This window comes from Somniosus microcephalus, chromosome 1 (genome assembly GCF_052327205.1).
Source record: "Somniosus microcephalus isolate GS21.2 chromosome 1, FLI_Smic_1.0, whole genome shotgun sequence".
NCBI lineage: Eukaryota > Metazoa > Chordata > Chondrichthyes > Squaliformes > Somniosidae > Somniosus > Somniosus microcephalus.
In genome coordinates this window covers 396,083,699-396,106,748 of record NC_140987.1, presented here as the reverse complement: position 1 = coordinate 396,106,748, position 23,050 = coordinate 396,083,699, and the positions used below count along the sequence as shown (strand labels likewise).

General features: G+C 45.3%; 1 protein-coding gene across 2 annotated transcripts in view; it reads left to right on the top strand.

The window, feature by feature from the left end:
- The window catches only part of LOC147125125 (rho GTPase-activating protein 6-like), a 341,140-nt gene that overhangs the window by 212,994 nt on the left and 105,096 nt on the right, over positions 1-23,050 (top strand). For both annotated transcript variants that reach the window (XM_085997712.1, XM_085997721.1), the window contains one exon: positions 11,233-11,301. In XM_085997712.1, the coding sequence (XP_085853838.1) occupies positions 11,233-11,301 (69 nt within the window). The remainder of the gene's footprint in view (positions 1-11,232; positions 11,302-23,050) is intronic.

Below are 23,050 nucleotides of genomic sequence, written 5' to 3'. Positions count from 1 at the left end.
GTATACAGATCCCCAAACAGTAATGCCGAGGTTGGGGATGGCATTAAATGGGAAATTATAGATGCGTGCAATAAGGGCACAGCAGTTATCATGGGTGATTTTAATCTACATATAGATTGGGCTAACCAAATTAGTAACAATACTGTGGAGGAGGAATTCCTCGAGTGTATACAGAATGGTTTCCTGGACCGATATGTCGAGGAACCAACTAGAGATCAGGCCATCTTAGACTGGGTATTATGTAATGAGAAAGGATTAATTAGCAATCTTGTTGTGCGAGGCCCCTTGGGGAGGAGCGATCATAATATGATAGATTTCTTCATTAACATGGAGAGTGAAGTAGTTGACTCAAAGACTAGGGTCCTGAATTTAAATAAAGGAAACTATGATGGTATGAGGCGCGAGTGGGCTAGGATGGATTGGGGAACGTACTTAAAGGGTTGACGGTGGATAGGCAATGGCTAACATTTAAAAATCGCATGGATGAACTACAGAATTTGTTCTACCCTGTCTGGCATAAAAATAAAACAAAAAAGGTGGCTCAACCGTGGCTAACAAGGGAAATTAGGGATAGCATAAGATCCAAGGAGAGGACATATAAATTGGCCAGAAAAAGCAGCAAACCTGAGGATTGGGAGCAGTTTAGGATTCAGCAAAGGAGGACAAAGGGATTAATTAAGAGGGGGGGAAATAGAGTATGAGAGTAAGCTTGCAGGGAACATAAAAAGTGACTAAAAGCTTCTATAGATATGTGAAGAGAAAAAGATTGGTGAAGTCAAGCGTAGGTCCCTTGCAGGTAGAATCAGGGGAATTTATAATGGGGAACAAAGAAATGGCAGACCAATTAAATATATACTTTTGTTCTGTTTTCACAAAGGAGGACACAAATAGCCTCCCAGAGATGTCGGGGAACATAGGATCTAATGAGAGGGAGGAACTGAATGAAATCAGTATTTGTAGGGAAATGGTGTCAGGAAATTGACGGGATTGAAGGCCGATAAATCCCCAGGGCCTGATAATCTACATCCTAGGGTACTTAAGGAAGTGGCTCTAGAAATAGTAGATGCATTGCTAGTCATCTTCCAAAATTCTATAGACTCTGGAACAGTTCCCATGAATTGGAGGGTAGCTAATGTAACCCCACTATTTAAAAAAGGTGGTAGAGAGAAAATGGGGAATTATAGACTAGTTAAGCATGACGTCGGTATTGGGGAAAAGGCTAGAGTCCATTATAAAAGATTTAATAGCCGAGCACTTGGAAAACAATGACAGGATCGGACAAAGTCAACATGGATTTACAGAAGGTAAATCATGCTTGACTAATCTACTGGAATGTTTTGAGTATGTAGCTGGTAGAATAGATAAGGGAAAACCAGTGGATGTGGTGTATTTGGACTTTCAAAAGGCTTTCGATAAGGTCCCACATAAGGGATTAGCATGCAAAGTTAAAGCACATGGGATTGGGGGTAAGGTACTGACTTGGATAGAGAACTGGTTGGCAGACAGGAAGCAAAGAGTTGGAATAAATGCGTCTTTTTCCGAGTGGCAGGCAGTGACTAGTGGGTTACCGCAGGGATCGGTGCTAGGACCCCAGCTATTCACAATATATATTAATGATCCAGATGAGGGAACTAGATGAAATATCTCCAAGTCTGCAGATGACACAAAGCTGGGTGGGCGTGTGTGCTGTGAGGAGGATGCAGAGAAACTCCAATATAATTTGGACAGGTTGGGTGATTGGGCAGATGCATGGCAGATGCAGTATAATGTGGATAAATGCGAGGTTATCCACTTTGGTGGCAAAAACAGGAAGGCAGGTTATTATCTGAATGGCAATAGATTGAGAAAAGGGGAAGTGCAATGAGACCTGGGTGTCCTTGTGCACCGGTCGCTGAAGGCAAGCATGCAGGTGCAGCAGGCGGTAGAAAGCAAATGGTATGGTGGCCTTCATAGCGAATTCGAGTACAGGAGCAAGGATGTCTTGCTGCAGTTGTACAGGGCCTTGGTGAGACCACACCTTGAGTATTGTGTGCAGTTTTGATCGCCTTATCTGAGGAAGGATGTTCTTGCCTTGGAGGGAGTGCAGCGAAGATTCACCAGACTGATACCTGGGATGGCAGGAATGACGTATGAAAACAGATTGGGTCGATTAGGCTTATATTCGCTAGTGTTTAGAAGAATGAGAGGGGATCTCATTGAAACTTATAAAATTCTAACAGGACTAGACAGACTAGATGCAGGAAGGATGTTCCCGATGGTAGGGGAGTCCAGAACTATGGGTCACAGTCTAAGGATAAGGGGCAAGGCATTTAGGACTGAGATGAGGAGGAATTTCTTCACCCAGAGAGCGGTGAACCTGTGGAATTCTCTACCACAGAAGGCAGTTGAGGCCAACTTATTAAATATATTCAAGAAGGAGTTAGATATATTTCTTAAGGCTAAAGGAATCAAGTGATATGGGGAGACAGCAGATACAGGGTACCGAATTTTGATGATCAGCCATGATCTCATTAAATGGCGGAGCAGGCTCGAGGGGCCAAATGGCCTAATCCTGCTCCTATCTTCTATGTTTCTATGTAAATACTGATCTTTTACGTTCACATGAGAAAGCAGGCAGGACCTTGGTTTCATGTCTCATTTGAAGGACAACACCTCCGACAGGGGCCCCAATGCCTCTTCCACATAGATTTTCTGAAAAAACACAAACCAGAACTGTAGAAAATATGATTGTTATTAGTTAGAGTGACACTCTGACATCAAAGTAAGTTGGAAATAAACAGGCCGATCTGTAATCATGAGAAGTTGACCCTGACTGCGGCGTCTCCCAGCAGGATAGTGTTCTCACTAACCCTGCTGGCCTTGTCTCACATGCCTCCATTCTGAATCAATTACAGATGGCAAATGATCTGTTTGGAAAGAGCCCTACTCTGCTTTCACAGATTACATTTGTGTTTATCCTAGACTTCTTTTTTTCTCAAAGCTAAATCAAGCTGTCCCTTGTTTTTTTTGCCAGCCACCTCTTTTCCTCCATACATTCTTTGAAAAGGTTCATACATTTCTGCCCTCTAAACAACCTGTAAGTGGCTGCATTGCTTTCAATGCTGCCTACAGCCCTCTAAGGATGATCATCTGCAGAATTCCTGCCCACACTTTGCCCGCCCATGGAGAGCTGGGCGGGGGGGCGGGGTGTGACAGGCCGAACCTAGTCCAGGAGATCACTGTGCATGGCTACTTAGGGTTCACCTCCGAAAATTATACAGTGTCAGCCAGGCACAATGTAGGAAAGCACTAAGTGCACTGCGGCTTCAGCATTGGGACTGGAAGATTTTTCCCTATTATTTTGTCACATCTGGTAACCAAATGCAATAATTAACAATTGTAAAATAACGTTTTCATTTTGGTTGTGTCTTTTATATTTATTTTGATATTTGAAATTCTATTTTCATAGTACAGGTAGTTGTATTTCTCTTTGTACACCATAGCTCCAAATACACAGTTCTATATGCTCTTCCTTTCCCTGTATTCTCACTGTGCTGAAAGTATCCTACTTCCAACAAGAAAAAGCCCAACCATCTCCCCAAACTTACAGTAGCATCGCTATCAACATCTTGGATGGTGGGGGGTCATCATTAACCAAAAGCTTAACTAGACCATCCACATTGACACTGTGGCTGTGGGAGCAAGACAGAGCCTTAATATTATGCAAGGAGTGGCTCATCTCCTGACCTCTCAAAGCGTCTCCACCACTTACAAAGCTCAAGTTAGAAGTTTGATGAAATAGCCACCACTCACCTCGATGGGTGCAGCCGCAACAACACTTACGCTCAAAACCATCCAGGACAGAGTGATTTGCTGGATTGCGCCCTTGCCACTGGACTCATATCTAACCCACTGTCACTGGTGTACTGTGGGTGCAGTATGTACTGTCTACAGGATGTGCTGCAGTAACTCATCAGCATTCTTCCCTGTGAACTCTGTGAAGGGCAAGAGCAGCAATATCATGGGGACAGCATCCCTCCAAGTGACACACCATCCTGACTTGGACATATATAACTTCTGAGTCAAAATCCTGGAATTCCCCAGTTAACAGAATTGTGAGAGCACCATATGGATTGCTGCAGTTCAAGAAGAAGGATCATTGGTGCTGGACCATTAAACAACTAACGGGAGGAGGCGGCTCCACGAACATCCCCATCTTCAATGATGGTGGAGCCCAGTACCTGAGTGCAAAAGACAAGGCTGAAGCATTTGTAACAATCTTCAGCCAGAAGTGCCGAGTGGATGATCCATATTGGCCTCCTCCTGAGGTCCCCACCATCACAGAAGCCAGCCTTCAGAAAATTCAATTAACTCCACGCGATATCAAGAAATGGCTGAGTGCATTGGATACAGCAAAGGCTGTGGGTCCCGACAACATCCCGGCTATCGTGCTGAAGACTTGTGCTTCAGAACTTGCAACTCCTCTAGCCAAGCTGTTCCAGCATAGCTGCAACACTGGCATCTGCCCAACAAAGTGGAAAATTGCCCAGGTATGGCCTGTCCATTAAAAGCAGGATAAATCCAATCCATAGAAACATAGAAGATAGGAGCAGGAGTAGGCCATTCGGCCCCTCGAGCCTGCTCCGCCATTCAATGAGATCATGGCTGATCATCCAAACTCAGTACCCTGTCCCTGCCTTCTCCCCATATCCCTTGATCCCTTTAGCCTTAAGAAATATATCTAACTCCTTCTTGAATATATTTAATGAATTGGCCTCAACTGCCTTCTGTGGCAGAGAATTCCACAGGTTCACCACTCTGGGTGAAGAAATTCCTCCTCATCTCTGTCCTAAATGGCTTACCCCTTATCTTTAGACTGTGACCCCTGGTTCTGGACTCCCCCGTCATCGGGAACATCCTTCCTGCATCTAGTCTGTCTAATCCTGTTAGAATTTTGTAAGTTTCAATGAGATCCCCTCTCATTCTTCTAAACTCCAGCGAGTATAAGCCCAATCGACCCAAACTCTCCTCATACGTCATTCCTGCCATCCCAGGTATCAGTCTGGTGAATCTTCGCTGCACTCCCTCCATGGCAAGAACATCCTTCCTCAGATAAGGTGACCAAAACTGCATACAATACTCAAGGTGCGGTCTCACTAAGGCCCTGTACAACTGCAGCAAGACATCCTTGTTCTTGTACTCGAATGCTCTTGCTACGAAGGCCAACATACCATTTGCCTTCTCAACTGCCTGCTGCACCTGCATGCTTACCTTCAGTGACTGGTGCACAAGGACACCCAGGTCTCGTTGCACTTCCCCTTTTCTCAACCTATTGCCGTTCAGATAATAATCTGCCTTCCTGTTTTTGCCACCAAAGTGGATAACCTCGCATTTATCCACATTATACTGCATCTGCCATACATCTGCCCAATCACCCAACCTGTCCAAATCATACTGGAGTTTCTCGGCATCCTCCTCACAGCACACACGCCCACCCAGCTTTGTGTCGTCTGCAAACTTGGAGATATTACATCTAGTTCCCTCGTCTAGATCATTAATATATATTGTGAATAGCTGGGGTTCTAGTACCGATCCCTGCGGTACCCCACTAGTCACTGCCTGCCACTCGGAAAAAGAGCCGTTTATTCCAACTCTTTGCTTCCTGTCTGCCAACCAGTTGCCCCCAATCCCATGTGCTTTAACTTTACACGCTAATCTCTTATGCAGGACCTTATCGAAAGCCTTCTGAAAGTCCAAATACACCACATCCACTGGTTTTCCCTTATCTATTCTACGAGTTACATCCTCAAAAAATTCCAGTAGATTAGTCAAGCACGATTTACCTTTTGTAAATCCATGTTGACTTTGTCCGATCCTGTCACTGTTTTCCAAGTGCTCTGCTATTACATCTTTTATAATGGATTCTAGCATTTTCCCCACTACTGATGTCAGGCTTACTGGTCTATAATTCCCCACTTACTCTCGACCACCTTTTTTGAATAGTGGGGTAACATTAGCTACCCTCCAATCCATGGGAACTGTTCCAGAATCTATAGAATTTTGGAAGATGACCAGCAATGCATCTACTATTTCTAGGGCCACTTCCTTAAGTACCCTAAAATGTAGATTATCAGGCCCTGGGGATTTATCGGCCTTCAATCCCGTCAATTTCCTTAACACCATTTCCCTACAAATACTGATTTCATTCAGTTCCTCCCTCTCATTAGACCCTATGTGCCCCGACATCTCTGGGAGGTTATTTGTGTCCTCCTTTGTGAAGACAGAACCAAAGTATGTATTTAATTGGTCTGCCATTTCTTTGTTACCCATTATAAATTCCCCTGATTCTGACTGCAAGGGACCCACACTTGACTTGGCCAATTTTGTTCTCTTCACATATCTATAGAAGCTTTTACAGTCAGTTTTTATGTTCCGTGCAAGCTTACTCTCATACTCTATTTTCCCCCTCTTAATTAATCCCTTTGTCCTCCTTTGCTGAATCCTAAACTGCTCCCAATCCTCAGGTTTGCTGCTATTTCTGGCCAAATTATATGTCCTCTCTTTGGATCTTATGCTATCCCTAATTTCCCTTGTTAGCCACGGTTAAGTCACCTTTTTTGTTTTATTTTTATGCCAAACAGGATGAACAAATTCTGTAGTTCATCCATGCGATCTTTAAATGTTTGCCATTGCCTATCCACCGTCAACTCTTTAAGTAACATTCCCCAATCCATCCTACCCAACTCGTGCCTCATACCATCGTAGTTTCCTTTATTTAAATTCAGGACCCTAGTCTCTGAGTCAAATACATCACTCGCCATCTTAATGAAGAATTCTATCATATTATGATCGCTCCGCCCCAAGGGGCCTCGCACAACAAGATTGCTCATTAATTCTCTCTCATTACATAATACCCAGTCTAAGATGGCCTGATCTCCAGTTAGTTCCTCGACATATTGGTCCAGGAAGCCATCCCGTATACACTCCAGGAATTCCTCCTCCACAGTATCGTTACTAATTTGGTTAGCCCAATCTATATGTAGATTAACGTCACCCATGATAACCGCTGTGCCCTTATTGCATGCATCTCTAATTTCCTGTTAAATGCCATCCCCAACCTTGGCATTACTGTTTGGGGGTTTGTAATCAACTCCCACTAACGTTTTCTGCCCCTTGGTATTTCTCAGCTCTACCCATACAGATTCCACATCATCAGAGCTGATATCCTTCCTTACTATTGTGTTAATCTACTCTTTAACCAGCAATTCTACCCCACCTCCTTTTCCTTTTTGTTTGTCTTTCCTGAATATTGAATACCCCTGGATGTTGAGTTCCCAGCCTTGGTCACCCTGTAGCCATGTTTCCGTAATCCCAATCATATCATATCCATTTACATCTTTTTGTGCAGCTAATTCATCCACCTTATTACAAATGCTCCTTACATTAAGACACAAAGCCTTCAGGCTTGTTTTTTTTATCACCTTTTAGAACTATTATTTACTGTGGCCATGTTTGATTTAAACACTTGACTTCTCTGCCTGCCACTTTTGCTTTACTCCTTCTTGTCTTTTGCTTCTATTCTTGCTTCCCACTCCTCTGTCTCCCTGCACAGGTTCCCAACCCCCTGCCATTTTAGTTTAAACCCTCCCTAACAGCACTAGCAAACACTCCCCCTAGGACATCGGTCCTGGTCCTGCCCAGGTGCAAACCGTCCAGTTTGTACTGGTCCCACCTCCTCCAGAACCGGTTCCAATGTCCCAGGAATTTGAATCCCTCCCCCTTGCACCATTCCTCTAGCCATGTATTCATCTGAAATATCCTTCTATTTCTACTCTGACTAGCATTTGGCACTGGTAGCAATCCTGAGATTACTACCTTTGAGGTCCTATTTTTTAATTTACCTCCTAACTCCCTATATTCAGCTTTTAGGACCTTGTCCCGGTTTTTACCTATATCGTTGGTACCTATATGCACCACGACAACTGGCTGCTCACCCTCCCCCTCCAGAATGCTCTGCAGCCATCCCGAGACATCCTTGACCCTTGCACCAGGGAGGCAACATACCACCCTGGAGTCTCGTTTGCGGCCGCAGAAACACCTATCTCTTCCCCTTACAATAGAATCCCCTATTACTATAGCTCTCCCACTCTTTTTCCTCCTGTCCTGTGCAGCAGAACCACGCATGGTGCCAGGAAGTTGGCTGCTGCTGTCTACCCCCGATAAGCCATCACCCCCAACAATATCCAATGCGGTATATTTGTTTGAGAGGGGGATGGCCACAGGGGACTCCTGCACTACCTGCCTGCGCCTACTACTCTGCCTGGTGGTCACCCATTCCCTTCCTGCCTGTGCAGCCTTTACCTGTGGTGTGGCCAACTCCCTAAACGTGCTATCCACGATGTCCTCAGCATCGCGAATGCTCCAGTATATATCCATTCGCTGCTCCAGCACTGCAATGCGGTCTGCCAGTAGCTGCAGCTGGATACACTTCCCGCACACATGGTCGTCAGAGACACAGGAAGTCTCCCTGATTTCCCACATAGTGCAGGAGGAGCATACCACGGCACCGAGCTGTCCTGCCATGACTTACCCTTCAATTAATTTAAATTAACTTAAATCAAATCAATACCACCAATTACACTACAATTAAATGATATACTCAAGGACCTTTGGTTACTAGTACTAGAAACTATAACCACAAAAAAATTAAGACCTTCTAAACTTTATGAACTATGATATAATCCGGCCAATTACCCCACCTCACCCCCCACCATCAGTCTACTCTCAATCATCAGTGATGGAAGGTGTCATCGACAGTGCTATTAAGTGGGCAGCACTTACTCACCAATAACCTGCTCGCCAATGCTCAGTTTGGGTTCAACCAGGACCACTCAGCTCCAGACCGCATTACAGCCTTGGTCCAAACATGGACAAAAGAACTGAATCCTAGAGGTGAGGTGAGAGTGACTGCCATTAACACCAAGGCAGCATTTGACTAAGTGTGGCATCAAAATGCCCTAGTAAAATTGAAGTCATTGGTAACTAGGGGGAAAACTCTCCACTGGCTGGAGTCATATCTAACACAAAGAAAGATGGTTGTGGTTGTTGGAGGCCAATCATCTCAGCCACAGGACATCACTGCAGGTGTTCCTTAGGGCAGTGTCCTAGGCTTAACCACCTTCAGCTGCTTCATCAATGACCTCCCTGAAGGTCAGAATTATGGATGTTGAATATTATAGATAATGAAGCAGTCCATGCCCTCGTGCAGCAAGTTTTGGACAACATTCAAGCTGGGCTGATAAGTGGCAAGTAACATTCATGCCACACAAGTGCTAGGCAATAACCATCTCCAACAAGAGAGAGTCCAGCCACCTCTTCTTGACATTCAACAGGATTACCATCACCAAACCTCCCATCATCAACATCCTGGGAGCCACCATTGACCAGAAATTTAACTGGACCAGCCACATAAATACTGTGGCTACAAGAGCAGGTCAGAGGCTTAGTATTCTGTGGCAAGTGAGTTACTTCCTTACACCCCAAAGCCTTTCCACCATCTACAAGGCACAAGTCAGGAGTGTGATGAAATACTCTCCACTTGCCTAGATGAGTGCAGCTCCAACAGCACTCAAGAAGCTTGACACCACCCAGGACAAAGCAGCTCACTTGATTTTCACCCCATCCACCACCTTAAACATTCACTTCCTCCACCACCGGAACACTGTGGCTACAGTGTGTACCATCTACATGATGCAATGCAGTAACTCACCAAGGCTTCTTCGACAGCACCTCCCAAACCCTGACCTCTACTACCTAGAAGGACAAGGGCAGCAGGTGCATGGGAAAACTATCATCTGCAAGTCCCCCTCCAGGTCACAAACCATCCTGACTTGGAAGTATATCGCTGTTCCTGCATCGTCACTGGGTCAAAATCCGAACTCCCTCCCTAACAGCACTGTGGGAGTACCTTCACCACACGGACTGCAGCGGTTCAAGAATGTGGCTTGCCACCACCTTCTCAAGGGCAATTAGGGATGGGCAATAAATGCTGGCCTTGCCAGCGACGCCCACATCCTATGAATGAATAAAAAAACACCTTCTTGGAGCAACCAGGGATGGGCAATAAATATGGTCTTGCCATCATCACCTGCATACAGAGAACAAATTTTAAGCAAATCTTTTGCAGGACCTCAAGTGTTAACTTCTTATCTTCCTCAGTCTCCCCTTCCTCCTACTTTTAAATTGAAGCTTGGTGTTGCCTAATCACTATTTCTTTACCATCTGCCCTCTTTCTACCAATCTTGGCAATTATATCCCTCGGCACTTCCTTTTGGTTTATTTTTCAATTAAAAAAAAAGTTATTAACGTAGTCCATAATCCATGATAAACAGAGAAAAATTAACTGCTTCTGTTTGCAATTAACAGGCAATAGAGACTGCCGATTTCTGAAGAAAATTGGACTGTCTGAATGCAGCTGCATTTGTCTTTATTGTGCTTCTTTCTATTATTTATTTTCTCTCTAATCTCAAAAGACATGCACGCTAGATTTGCCAGATTGTTGAAAATTATTTCACGGTTTGACTTTAATTTAATCAGCTCTGTCCATTCCTTGCTCTGTACTGTCCGAAATGTGAAAGAACAGTTGAGATGCAGAGCTATGCTCATCAGGCTGTCTTCATGTTGCTGTGATTTAAATATAAAAGTATGTGCTCTGATTGGCTGATATGCTGACAGAACTATATATGCACAATGTAGTGACTGGATGGGCTGATACAGCTAATGGAAATGGTGCAATGTTCAGTGACAATATGTGTGGAGGGAAAAAAACAATATGGGGCATTTATGATGCCCATTACCTGGTTATTATACAGCTACTGGAAACATTTTTTATCAAGAAATGTTGTCTTGCTTTTATACATGACCTTGATGGAGAGACTTCCTTTTTTGTAGGGGTCCTAATTGTGAGCCTTGATCTTGTAGAGGAGTCATGCTCGACCAACTGCTTTTTAAAAAAATAGATTGTCGTGGGTGTGAGGAAGTTCTGCAGTTTTATGCCAACAGAAAATTCTAAACATCTGGGGGAAACTGTTCTCTTTCGAATGTTTCCAGTCTCCTTGCTTCACGTATCTAGAGTCTGTGTTTTAATAACTTCTTGATTGAAGCTAACTGACCAGGTGCTTTCTCTTGCTCACGTCCTCTACTGATGTTCACATTCTTCCAGCTGCTAATATGTATAAAATCCGGTCTTTACAGATGGGCCAAAAAGGAGGAAATCTTTCCGGCGAAAAAAGGATTCCTTTTCCAAAGAAAAAAAAGATAAAGGTAAGGAAAGCTTTCCTATTTTCATGCAATTTTGCTCAGGTGTCTAAACACTTAAACAAAGCTTTCTATGCAGGGCAGTCTGGGTAGATTGTAAACCCTGTTTAAATTGGACCCTGGAGGAACTAGGGTTTATTTGGATGAATCCAAATAAACCCTACTCTTTGAGATGAGCACGGGTGGGATCTTTATTCTCCACTGACAGAAGCAAACCAGATATCAAATTGAGCATCTAAGTGATCATTTTAATAATGGATTTCAGAACATTTTATACACTGAAGTTACAACATAGAAACAAGCCATTCAGCCCAACCAGTCTGTGTTGGTGTTGTCCTCCATGCGAGCAAATAGATCTAATCATATTTATCTGCCCTGTTCCAATATCCCTTTATCCCCTTTTCCTTCATCCGTTTATCTAACCTAATCTTGAATGTTGACATAGTTTCTGCCTCAACTGCTAACCCTGGAAGTGAATTCCACAGCCTCATGACTCTATGTGGTGTTTAATGTGGTATCAGCTGTGGCTCAGTTGGGACTCCTCTTGCCTGAGTCAGCAGGTTGTGGGTTCAAGCCCAACTCCAAGGAACTTGAGCACAAAATCGAGGCTGACACTCTAGTGAAGTACTGCCCTGTCAGAGGTCTTTTGGGTGAGACATTAAACAAAGGCTCTGTCTGCCCTGTCAGCTGGATGTAAAAGATCCCATGGCACTATTTCAAAGAGGAGCAGGGGAGTTCTCCCCGGTGACCTGGCCAATATTTATTGCTCAACCAATACCTAAAAACAGATTATCTGGTCTTTATCACTGCTGTTTGTGGGACCTTGCTGTGTGTAAATTGGCTGCTGTGTTTCCTACATTACAACAGTGACTACATTTCAAAAGTGCTTCATTGGCTGTAAAGCACTTTGGGACAACCTGAGGTCGTGAAAGGCGCTACAGAAATGCAAGTCTTTCTTTCTCTGTGTAAAGATGTTTCTCTTGTTCTCTGTTATAAACCTTTTACATTGAATCTTGTATCTATGGCCTATCATTGATGTCCAACCCTGTTAGACAACTATGTAAAAGGATAAAGAATATCCCATGCATCATCAGCAGTTTTAGACTTGCAAGACAAACATTCATATTTAGAGAAGTCGTTTGAAAAATTTGGTCTTTTTTTGTTAGAACAACACACATTACAGGGCGATATGATCGAAATGTTTGTAGTTACGAAAGGATGGGACAATGCAGATAGAAACAGACGGTTTCTAGTAGTTGAAGGATCAGGAACTTTGTGCCCTCCTCCCACCATTCCTTGATCAAATCCTTTCACTGTGGTTTCTATCCTGCCCATTGACAAACCAACAATATCATTTGTGACTTGAATTGCAGTGCATTATCTATTTTCAGCCTCTTCTCCACAGATTTGATTCATCAACATCCCTTCCTATTCCATTGTGTTTTCTCCTTGATCCACCTCTGTGCCACTGCTCTCATATGTTCCATTCCTACCAATCCCAATTCAGACAACATATTTCCTGCAATGGCTTCTCTTGCCATGCTCACATGGTTTCACCATGGCCCTCTAATATCCCTCAGCTATATGCTGTCCCTCACTGATGTTGTCTGGAATCTTCCATGTCATCGTCACCTTCAATTTTCTGATTGTTGCTGTACGTAACTCTTTGTCTAACATCAAGTTGCGCATAAACTAACATTTTCTGTCACTCAGAATTGGCAAGAAAACGACCATCCTGTTTTCCACTCACCAGAGACTTCACACCTTAGCTCCTTGTCTGGCTCCCTTTCCCTGCTGCTTACTGAAGCTGAAGATGGCAGTGTGCAACCTCAGTTCCCTGTTAGACCTTAAGCTGATCTTCAAACCACATCTAGTCCAACACCAATATCACCATCCATGCCACCTCCAGTCTCAACTTCTCTAAAACTTTTCTCAGTGCCCTGCATAAACTCCAACTCATCCAGTGCTTTTTAAAAAGGTGTGCTGGTTGTAAGACTCCCTCTTCAAAAGTTGTCCTTGCTGGGTAAAATGCACTGACTAGTATGGAACTGAAGAGACCAGGAAGATTCCAGACAGAATCTTTAGTGTGTCCTGAATCAGATGAACCCAGTTAAAGTGATGATGACCGAGGGAGGAAGAGGAGAAAAAAACATTAACTAGAATCCCCACTTGTTGTGTATGTACATTTAAGGGAATAACTGGTCTTAGACTGCAGTACCGGCAGTGACCACCCCTGTATAAAAGGCCCTAGCAGGCTTCTGTAGTTTCAGTTTCAAGCTGCCTCTTGTTCAGTAAAGTACCTGTTAAACTGTTCTCCCGAAGTCCGTGTATGATTGAGGCGCGGACTTTACAGTGGCGACGAGTAAGTTCGAACTCACCTGCAGTGTGGCATCATCTCACGGGGATCTCGCCTGAAAGGAAGGTCCTGGAAGGTCGTAGTCTGAGCAACGGGCGTCGACCGAGGGCAATCGCCCAAAGAATCCATCGGTGTTTGGAGAATTGTGGGAGAGACTGTGGTTCCAGCGAATCGTGCTGGTAGCAGGTAGCGCGCTGACCCTTCCGGACTGCGGCGGGCTCAAGCTCGATTGAGCGGCTCTACAAATCGGGCCGCGCAGTGTCGCCGGGAAAAGAAAACAAGAGAGAGAAGGTGGCGCGCACAGTGCACGGTCGGTGCTCGAGAACAGGACAGCGGAGAGAAACTAAACGGGGGGGAAGGAAAGCGAGACGCGCCGAAGCTGCGGGTCGCCGCCATTACCCCGTAGAATGCTAGGAGCAGCGTGGCAGTAAGAGGAAGAAGCAAAAGCGCGGGAGGCGCCATTTTATCCCATCGGGGAAGAAGCAAAAGCGCGGGAGGCGCCATTTTATTCCATTGGGGAAGAAGCAAAAGCGCGGGAGGTGCCATTTTAAATTGCCCAAGATGCCAAAAAGTGGCAGTATCACTGCTTTCGACAACGAGGTAGAAGACTGGACCACGTATTTGGAAAGAATTGAAGTGTACTGCAAGGCAAATGAGGTGGCTGATGGAAAGAGGGCGTCGGTATTATTAAATCTGATGGGTGCGAGTACGTACGGCCTATTGCGGAATTTAATTACCCCAGCTAAACCAATGGAGAAAAGTTTTGAGGAGATTGTTCATATCTTACAGGAACATCTAACCCCTACACCACTGCTGATAGCAGAAAGATTCAAGTTCCATAAAAGAAACCAGCACAAAGATGAGAGCAATGCTGACTATCTTTCGGAACTACGCAAGTTATCGAAGCACTGCCAGTTCGGAGCAGGACTGGCAGACACCTTACGGGATAAGTTTGTCTGCGGGCTCCAGAGTGAAGGAACCCAGAAACGACTACTTTCAAAAAAGGACCTGAAGCTAGAACAGGCTTTCAGCGAGGCAGTATCCTACGAAGCAGCAGCATGGGGAGCTGCGGAAATACAACAGAAACCACAAGAATACAGCGCTAACGAAATGGCGTATGGAGCCGAAAAGTGCTATCGCTGCGGCAGAACAACCCATGAGCAGAAGGACTGCTGGTTTAAAGACAAAATATGCAGGCAATGCGGGAAAATGGGACATATAGCAAGAGTCTGCAGGTCGGGAAAGAAGACCAACATGACAAGAACTACTAAGGAACAGTACAGGAAAGTAAAGAAACTGACAGATAGTAGTTCAGAAGATCAGGAGAGTGATAAGGACTCCGGGAGCAGGCGACTAAGTTGTTTAAAGTTACACAACATGATCGCAAAAGAAGATCACACCATTTGGGTCACCCTCATGATAGCAGGGTCCCCAGTGAAGATGGAATTGGACACAGGATCAGCCCTAACTGTCATGAATCGACAAGACTATGAGCGGCTATTCTCACACATACCCTTAAAGGACACGTCCATTGTATTGAAGACATACACGGGGCAAAAGGTCTACCCCAGAGGAAAAATAAGGGTGCCAGTTGAATATAACGGAAAGGAAACACAGAAACTATACATATATATACTACGAGATGGAGGACCACCATTATTGGGACGCGAATGGATCCGAAGACTACAATTGGATTGGCATTCCATTCTGGCAGTGACTGTGACTGACAAAAAAGATGATGACGTCGCACCTGGACGTCTGTCACAAATTCTACCTGACGTGGAAGAGGTGTTCCAACAAGGACTTGGGACTCTAAAAGGAGTAAAGGCAACCATAAAGATTGAGGATAACGCAACCCCAAAATTTTTCAAGGCCAGACCAGTGCCATACGCGATACGCCCAGCTGTGGAAGCTGAACTGGAGAGTCTGGAGCGTTCGGGGGTGCTGTCTAAGGTGGACTGGAGCGAGTGGGCCACACCCATCGTTCCTGTAATGAAGAAAGCATTGAGCAGCACGCCTGGGGAGCCAAGGAAGGTTCGCATCTGTGGGGACTTCAAGGTGACTGTGAACCCAGTCCTGCACACAGTACAGTATCCGCTTCCACGGATAGAAGATATTTTCGCCTCACTATCTGGAGGGAAATGTTTTACAAAGATTGACCTGGCTCAAGCATATCTACAAATGGAGGTGGAAGAAGCATCCAGGAAATACCTCACAATAAACACTCACAAAGGCCTTTACCAGTACAATCGACTGGTATTTGGGGTAGCATCGGCCCCGGCTATGTGGCAGAGGGCAATGGAACAAGTTCTGCAAGGGATCCCGGGGACCCAGTGTTATTTGGATGACATCCTGGTTACGGGCGAAAATGACAATGAACACCTTGCCAACCTGGAACAGATGCTCATGAGATTGCAGGAATATGGGCTACGAGCCAACCGTCCCAAATGCGAGTTCTTCAGGAGACAAATCTCGTATTGTGGCCACATGATTGATGAGGAAGGGTTGCATAAGTCGCCGGACAAGATTGAGGCTGTAGTCAAGGCTCCAGCACCAGAAAATGTGTCGCAACTGAGGTCGTTCCTCGGGTTGGTGAACTACTACCATAAGTTCTTGCCGAATTTATCTACAATTCTGCACCCACTGAACGCCCTCCTTCAAACTGGTGTAACATGGAAATGGAGTGATGAGTGTAAGCGTGCCTTTCAGGAATGTAAATGCCAAATCACTTCAAAAGAAGTATTGGCCCACTACAACCCAACACTACCGATTCGGTTGGCATGTGATGCGTCACCTTACGGCATTGGAGCGGTGCTGTCGCACAAATTCCGTGACGGTTCAGAGAGGCCAATAGCCTTTGCATCGCGCTCGCTAACCTCAGCCGAGCGTAACTATGCCCAGATTGACAGGGAGGCCCTCAGCCTGGTGTGGGGGGTGAAGAAGTTCAATCACTATCTGCACGGGCAGAAATTCACCCTACTAACTGATCATCAACCCCTGGTCTCAATTTTTAACCCAAAGAAGGGCGTTCCGGTGATGACGGCACAACGGCTGCAAAGATGGTCACTTTTTCTAGGGGCACATCAGTATGACATAGAGTACAAAGGTACGAAACAACATGGAAACGCTGATGGGCTGTCGCGCCTACCGTTGCCTACGGCGGAAGAAGCACCTGCAGTGGACCCGGTGGAGATATTCCATGTGACCATAGTCGAATGCTTGCCTGTTACAAATGCAAGTATTGAGAAGGAAACCTGAAATGACCCGACACTGTCTCGGGTATATGATTTGACGGTGAAGGGATGGCCAGCATATGGCGACTCACTGTTGCCAGCATTCTCGCCAAGGAGGGAACAGCTGTCAGTGTGCCGGGGAACCTTGATGTGTGGATCCCGAGTGGTAATTCCACCCAAGTTGAGAGATAGAGTACTCAATGAGCTTCACGAGGGTCATCTGGGAGGGGTAAAAATGAAGAGCCTAGCCAGGGCGTTTGTGTGGTGGCCAGGAATCGATAAAGAAATCGAGGATATGACCAAAAGATGCACAGGATGCCAGAAGGTCCAAAACGCTCCACCACAGGCCCCGCTACATACATGGGAGTGGCCCGCATCTCCATGGCAATGGGTACACATTGATTTCGCTGGTCCATTTATGGACTCAATGTTTCTAATCACTGTGGATGCCCATTCGAAATGGCCAGAGGTCATTAAAATGTCCTCCACCACCACGGAGAAAACTATTGCAGTCCTAAGGACCATCTTCGCCAGGAATGGGTTGCCAGAACAGATCTGTCCTGACAATGGCCCGCAGTTTGTGTCTGAGGATTTCCGGAGGTTCCTGAAGAATAATGGGGTGAAACATTACACATCTGCCCCATATCATCCAGCCACAAATGGATTGGCTGAGAGGTTTGTTCAGACCTTTAAAAGGGCCATAAAGGCAATGTATAATGACGACATACCACTGCAACACAAGGTGGATAACTTCCTGTTGGCTTACCGGAATGCGACACATGCAACATAAGACGAGATGTTGAGGATAAGCAGTTCCAGCACATAAATGAGAAGCCAACCAGGAGCTTCAAGATAGGGCAACCAGTCTTGGCCCACGATTACCGAACAGAAAAATGGCAGCCAGGCACGATATGCACACAGCAGGGACCACTAATGTACACAGTGGACGTTGGAGAGAGCATCGTGAGACGCCATGCTGACCAGATTCTAGAGTCACAGGAACAAGCCAAACCTGTACCACAAGCATGTGCACCTGGTAATGAGCCCGAAGTACAGATTGTGTCTACCTCAGGAGCAGGGGTATTGGAAGCTGACGAACCAACCAATGACAATGAGCCAGAATTGACTCCACCGCCAGAACAGGATACTCGAGAAAGGCGCTATCCAGTCTGGATCAGGAAGCCTCCTCAAAGACTGAACTTATAAATGACTATTTCAGTTGATGTATATATTACTGAGAAAATTGTAATTGTAATTAGTTATTATTTAGTTGTTAAATGAATGTTATGTACTGTTTATCTAAAAGGGGAGGAATTGTTGTGTATGTACCTTTAAGGGAATAACTGGTCTTAGACTGCAGTACCGGCAGTGACTACCCCTGTATAAAAGGCCCTAGCAGGCTTCTGTAGTTTCAGTTTCAAGCTGCCTCTTGTTCAGTAAAGTACCTGTTAAACTGTTCTCCCAAAGTCCGTGTATGATTGAGGCGCGGACTTTACACCACTCCTGATCACTATCAAGCAAGCCCCTACTGGAAATTGCAAGTGAGGACAGAACTTAAAAAAAAAAAAATTTTCTTCGTTTATGGGATGTGGGTATCACTGGCAAGGCCAGCATTTATTGCCCATCCCTAATTGCCCTCGAGAAGGTGGTGGTGAGCCACCTTCTTGAAGCGCTGCAGTCTGTGTGGTGAAGGCACTCCCACAGTGCTGTTCGGTAGGGAGTTCCAGGATTTTGACCCAGCGACGATGAAGGATCGGTGATATATTTCCAAGTCAGGATGGTGTGTGACTTGGAGGGGAACTTGGAGGTGGTGGTGTTCGCATGTGCCTGCTGCCCTTGTCCTTCTAATTGGCGCGTTTGGGAGGTGCTGCCGAAGAAGCCTTGGTGAGTTGCTGCAGTGCATCTTGTAGCTGGTACACAGTGCAGTCATGGAGGGAGTGAATGTTTAAGGTGATAGATGGGGTGCCAATCAAGTGGGCGGCTTTGTCCTGGATTGTGTTGAGCTTCTTCAGTGTTGTTGGAGCTGCACTCATCCAGGCAAGTAGAGAGTATTCCATCACACTCCTTACTTGTGCCTTGTAGATGGTAGAAAGGCTTTGGGGAGTCAGGAGGTGAGACACTCGCCGCAGAATACCTAGCCTCTGACTTGCTCTTGTTGCCGCAGTATTAATGTGGCTGGTCCAGTTAAGTTTCTGATCAATGGTGACCCCCAGGATGTTGATGCTGGGGGATTCGGCGATGGTAATGTCGTTGAATGTCAAGGGGCGGTGGTTAGACTCTTGCTTGTTGGAGATAGTCATTGCCTGGCACTTCTGTGGCGCAAATGTTACCTGCCACTTACCAGCCCAAGCCTGAACATCATTGCATGCGGGCATGGACTGCTTCATTATCTGAGGAGTTGTGAATGCCACAGAACACTGTGCAGTCATGAGCAAACATCCCTGTTTCTGACCTTATGTTGGAGGGAAGGTCATTGATGAAGCAGCTGAAGATGGTTGGGCCTAGGACACTGCCCTGAGTGTAGTGTCCGTGTGTTGATAAAGACACTGAAGACAGGAGTTGGTTCATAGGTGTTTACTAAGCAAAGTCTGGGGGGGCGGGGGTTCTAACGGATATACACAATATACAGGCTTATATAGCCCGAGTGGCCATTACCGGCACTACAGCACACCTGGGGCTCTTAAAGGCACATACACTACAATTCCTCCCCTTTTAGTTAACCAGTACATCATATTTTAAGTAATTATTAATTACATGTTATAAGAAAAATAATATACACATTGCTGTAGTTAATTAATTATAAGTCAGTCTCTCAGGAGGCTTCCTGACTCGGTCCGGATAACGCCTCAGGGGTGTAGTAGTTTCTGGTGGTGTAGTAGGTTCTTTCAGCTTGAATGCCAGTGTCGGGTTCATCGGGTTCCAGTATCACCGGATCGGAGGTAGATATGGGTATCTCTACTTCATCGTTAGACGTATAGAGTTGTGGTGTAGGTTGTCCCTTTTCGGATGACTTTATGATTTGGTCAGCATGGCGCCTTATTATGCTTTCTCCGATGTCCACGGTATACATCAGTGGTCCTAGTCGTGTGCAGATAGTTCCAGGCTGCCATTTCTCGGTACGGTAGTCCCGGGCCAAAACTTGTTGACCTATCTGGAAGGTTCTAGTTGGCCTTTCATTCATGCCTTGAAACTGCTGGTTCTCCACGTCCCTTCTGATGTTGGGCTTGACCAAATCCAGCCGGCATCTTAGGTTTCTATTGAAGAACATCATGGCAGGAGTTTGGTTGGTAACCATATGTGTTGCATTCCTGTATGTGAATAAGAAGTTATCCACCTTGTGCTGAAGTTTTATGTCTTCATTACCCATGGCCTTTATGGCCTTCTTGAAGGTCTGGACAAACCTTTCAGCCAATCCATTGGTGGCGGGATGGTATGGGGCGGACGTGTAGTGCTTAACCCCATTGTTTTTTAAGAACTTTCTGAATTCTTCGGACACAAATTGCGGTCCATTATCAGAACATATCTGTTCCAGCAGCCCATTCCTGGCAAATATGGTCCTTAATACTGTGATGGTTTTTTCCGTGGTGGTGGAGGACATCTTTATTACCTCCGGCCACTTGGAGTGTGCATCAACCGCGATTAAGAACATTGAGTCCATAAATGGACCAGCAAAGTCGATGTGCACCCTTTGCCAGGGAGATTAGGGCCACTCCCATGGATGTAGAGGGGCTTGTGGTGGAGCGTTTTGGACCTTCTGGCATCCTAGGTAGCTCTTGGTCATTTCTTCGATGTCTCCATCGATACCTGGCCACCATACATACAAACGCCCTAGCTAGGTTCTTCATTTTCACTCCACCCAGATGCCCCTCGTGAAGCTCCTTTAGCACTTTATCCTGGAGTTTGGGTGGAATCACCACTCTGGATCCACACATCAAGGTTCCTCCGCACACTGACAGCTGTTCTCTTCTTTGCGAGAATGCTGGCAACAGTGGTTCGCCATGTGCTGGCCATCCCTTCACTGTTAAATCGTAGACCCGTGAGAGTGTCGGGTCATTTCTCATCTCCCTTTCAATGGCAGAATTTGTTACTGGTAGACATTCCACTATGGTAGAGTGGAACATCTCTACTGGGTCTACTGTAGGTGCCTCTTCTACCGTTGGCAACGGTAGGCATGATAAACCGTCAGCATTCCCATGCTGTTTTGATCCTTTGTATTCTATGTTGTATTGGTGTGCCCCTAGAAAAAGGGGCATCTGGGTGGAGTGAAAATGAAGAACCTAGCTAGGGCATTTGTATGGTGGCCAGGTATCGATGGAGACATCGAAGAAATGACCAAGACCTCTGTAGCCTTTGCGCTGTCATAATGGGAACACCCTTTTTAGGGTTGAATATGGAGATGAGGGGTTGATGGTCAGTCAACAAGGTAAATTTTTGTCCGTGTAGGTAATGGTTGAATTTCTTCACTCCCCATACCAGGCTGAGTGCTTCCCTGTCGATTTGGGCATAGTTACACTCAGCTGAGTTTAATGAGCGTGACGCAAAAGCTATCGGCCGTTCTGAGCCATCAGGGAATTTATGGGATAATACTGCTCCTATGCCGTAAGGGGATGCATCGCACGCCAGTCTGATTGGCAGTGATGGGTTGTAATGAGCCAAAATTTCTTCGGATGTGATTAAGTCTTTGCATTTATGGAAGGCACGTTTACAGCCTTCGTTCCATTTCCAAATCACTCCTGTTTGTAAAAGTTCATTAAGAGGGTGTAGAAGAGTTGATAAGTTCGGTAAAAATTCATGATAGTAATTTATTAACCCCAGGAACGACCTTAATTGTGAAACATTTTCAGGTGCTGGGGCTTTTATGACCGCTTCAATTTTTTCAGGTGACTTATGCAACCCTTCATTATTAATTATGTGGCCACAATATGATATCTGATTTTGGAAAAATTCGCACTTGGGGCGATTTGCTCGTAGGCCCCGTTCTTTCAGCCTAGTGAGCACCTGCTCCAAATTGGCAAGGTGCTCGTTGTCATTTTCTCCTGTTACAAGGATGTCGTCTAGGTAGCATTGAGTCCCCGGAATCCCTTGCAGGACTTGCTCCATAGCTCTTTGCCTGATAGCTGGAGCTGATGCTACTCCAAAAACCAGTCGATTGTACTGGTACAGACCTTTGTGTGTATTTATCGTGAGATTTTTTAGAGGCCTCCTCAACCTCCATCTGTAGACATGCCTGTGCCAAGTCAATTTTGGTGAAACGTTTCCCTCCGGATAGTGAGGCGAAAATATCTTCTATCCTCGGAAGAGGATACTGTACTGTGTGAAGGATCGCGTTTACAGTCACCTTGAAGTCTCCACAGATGCGAATTTTTCTCTGTTCTTCAGATTTATCATTATTTAATGCTTTTTTCATGACTGGAACAATGGGTGTTGCCCACTCGCTCCAATCTATTTTGGATAATACGCCTGCCTTTTCCAAATTCTCCAGCTCTGCCTCGACTGCTGGACGAATTGCGTATGGCACCAGTCTTGCCTTAAAAAATTTGGGAATTGCTGCATCTTCCACTTTTATTGAGGCGGTGATGCCTTTCAAGGTTCCTAGTTTCTCTTGAAACACTTCTTTGGCGTTGGCCAAGATGTCTTTTAATCGTTCAAGTATGATGTCATCATTGTTTATTTTCTTACTGGTCACCGTCAGTGGCTGAATGGAGTGCCAGTCTAAATGTATCTTTCTGATCCATTCACGTCCCAACAACGGTGGACCACCATCTTGTAGAATGTATAAATACAACTTTTGTATTTCTTTGCTGTTGTATACAACAGGCACCCTTATTTTTCCTTTGGGGTATACTTTCTACCCCGTATATGTTTTTAAGATAATGGATGTGTCTTTTAGAGGTATATGCGAAAATAGCCTCTCGTAATCCCGTCGATTTATTACGGTTAGAGCTGATCCTGTATCTAGCTCCATTTTAACAGGGGACCCTGCTATCGTGAGGGTAACCCAAATGGTTTGGTAATCATCTTTGGCAAGTACATTATGTAATTTGAGGCAACTTATTCTCTTGTTTTCGGAGTCGCTATCGCTCTTCTGGTCTTCGGAGCTACTGTCCGTCATCATTTGTATCTTCCTGTACTTTCCTTCATTAATTTTTTTTTTCTGTCTGTGGAT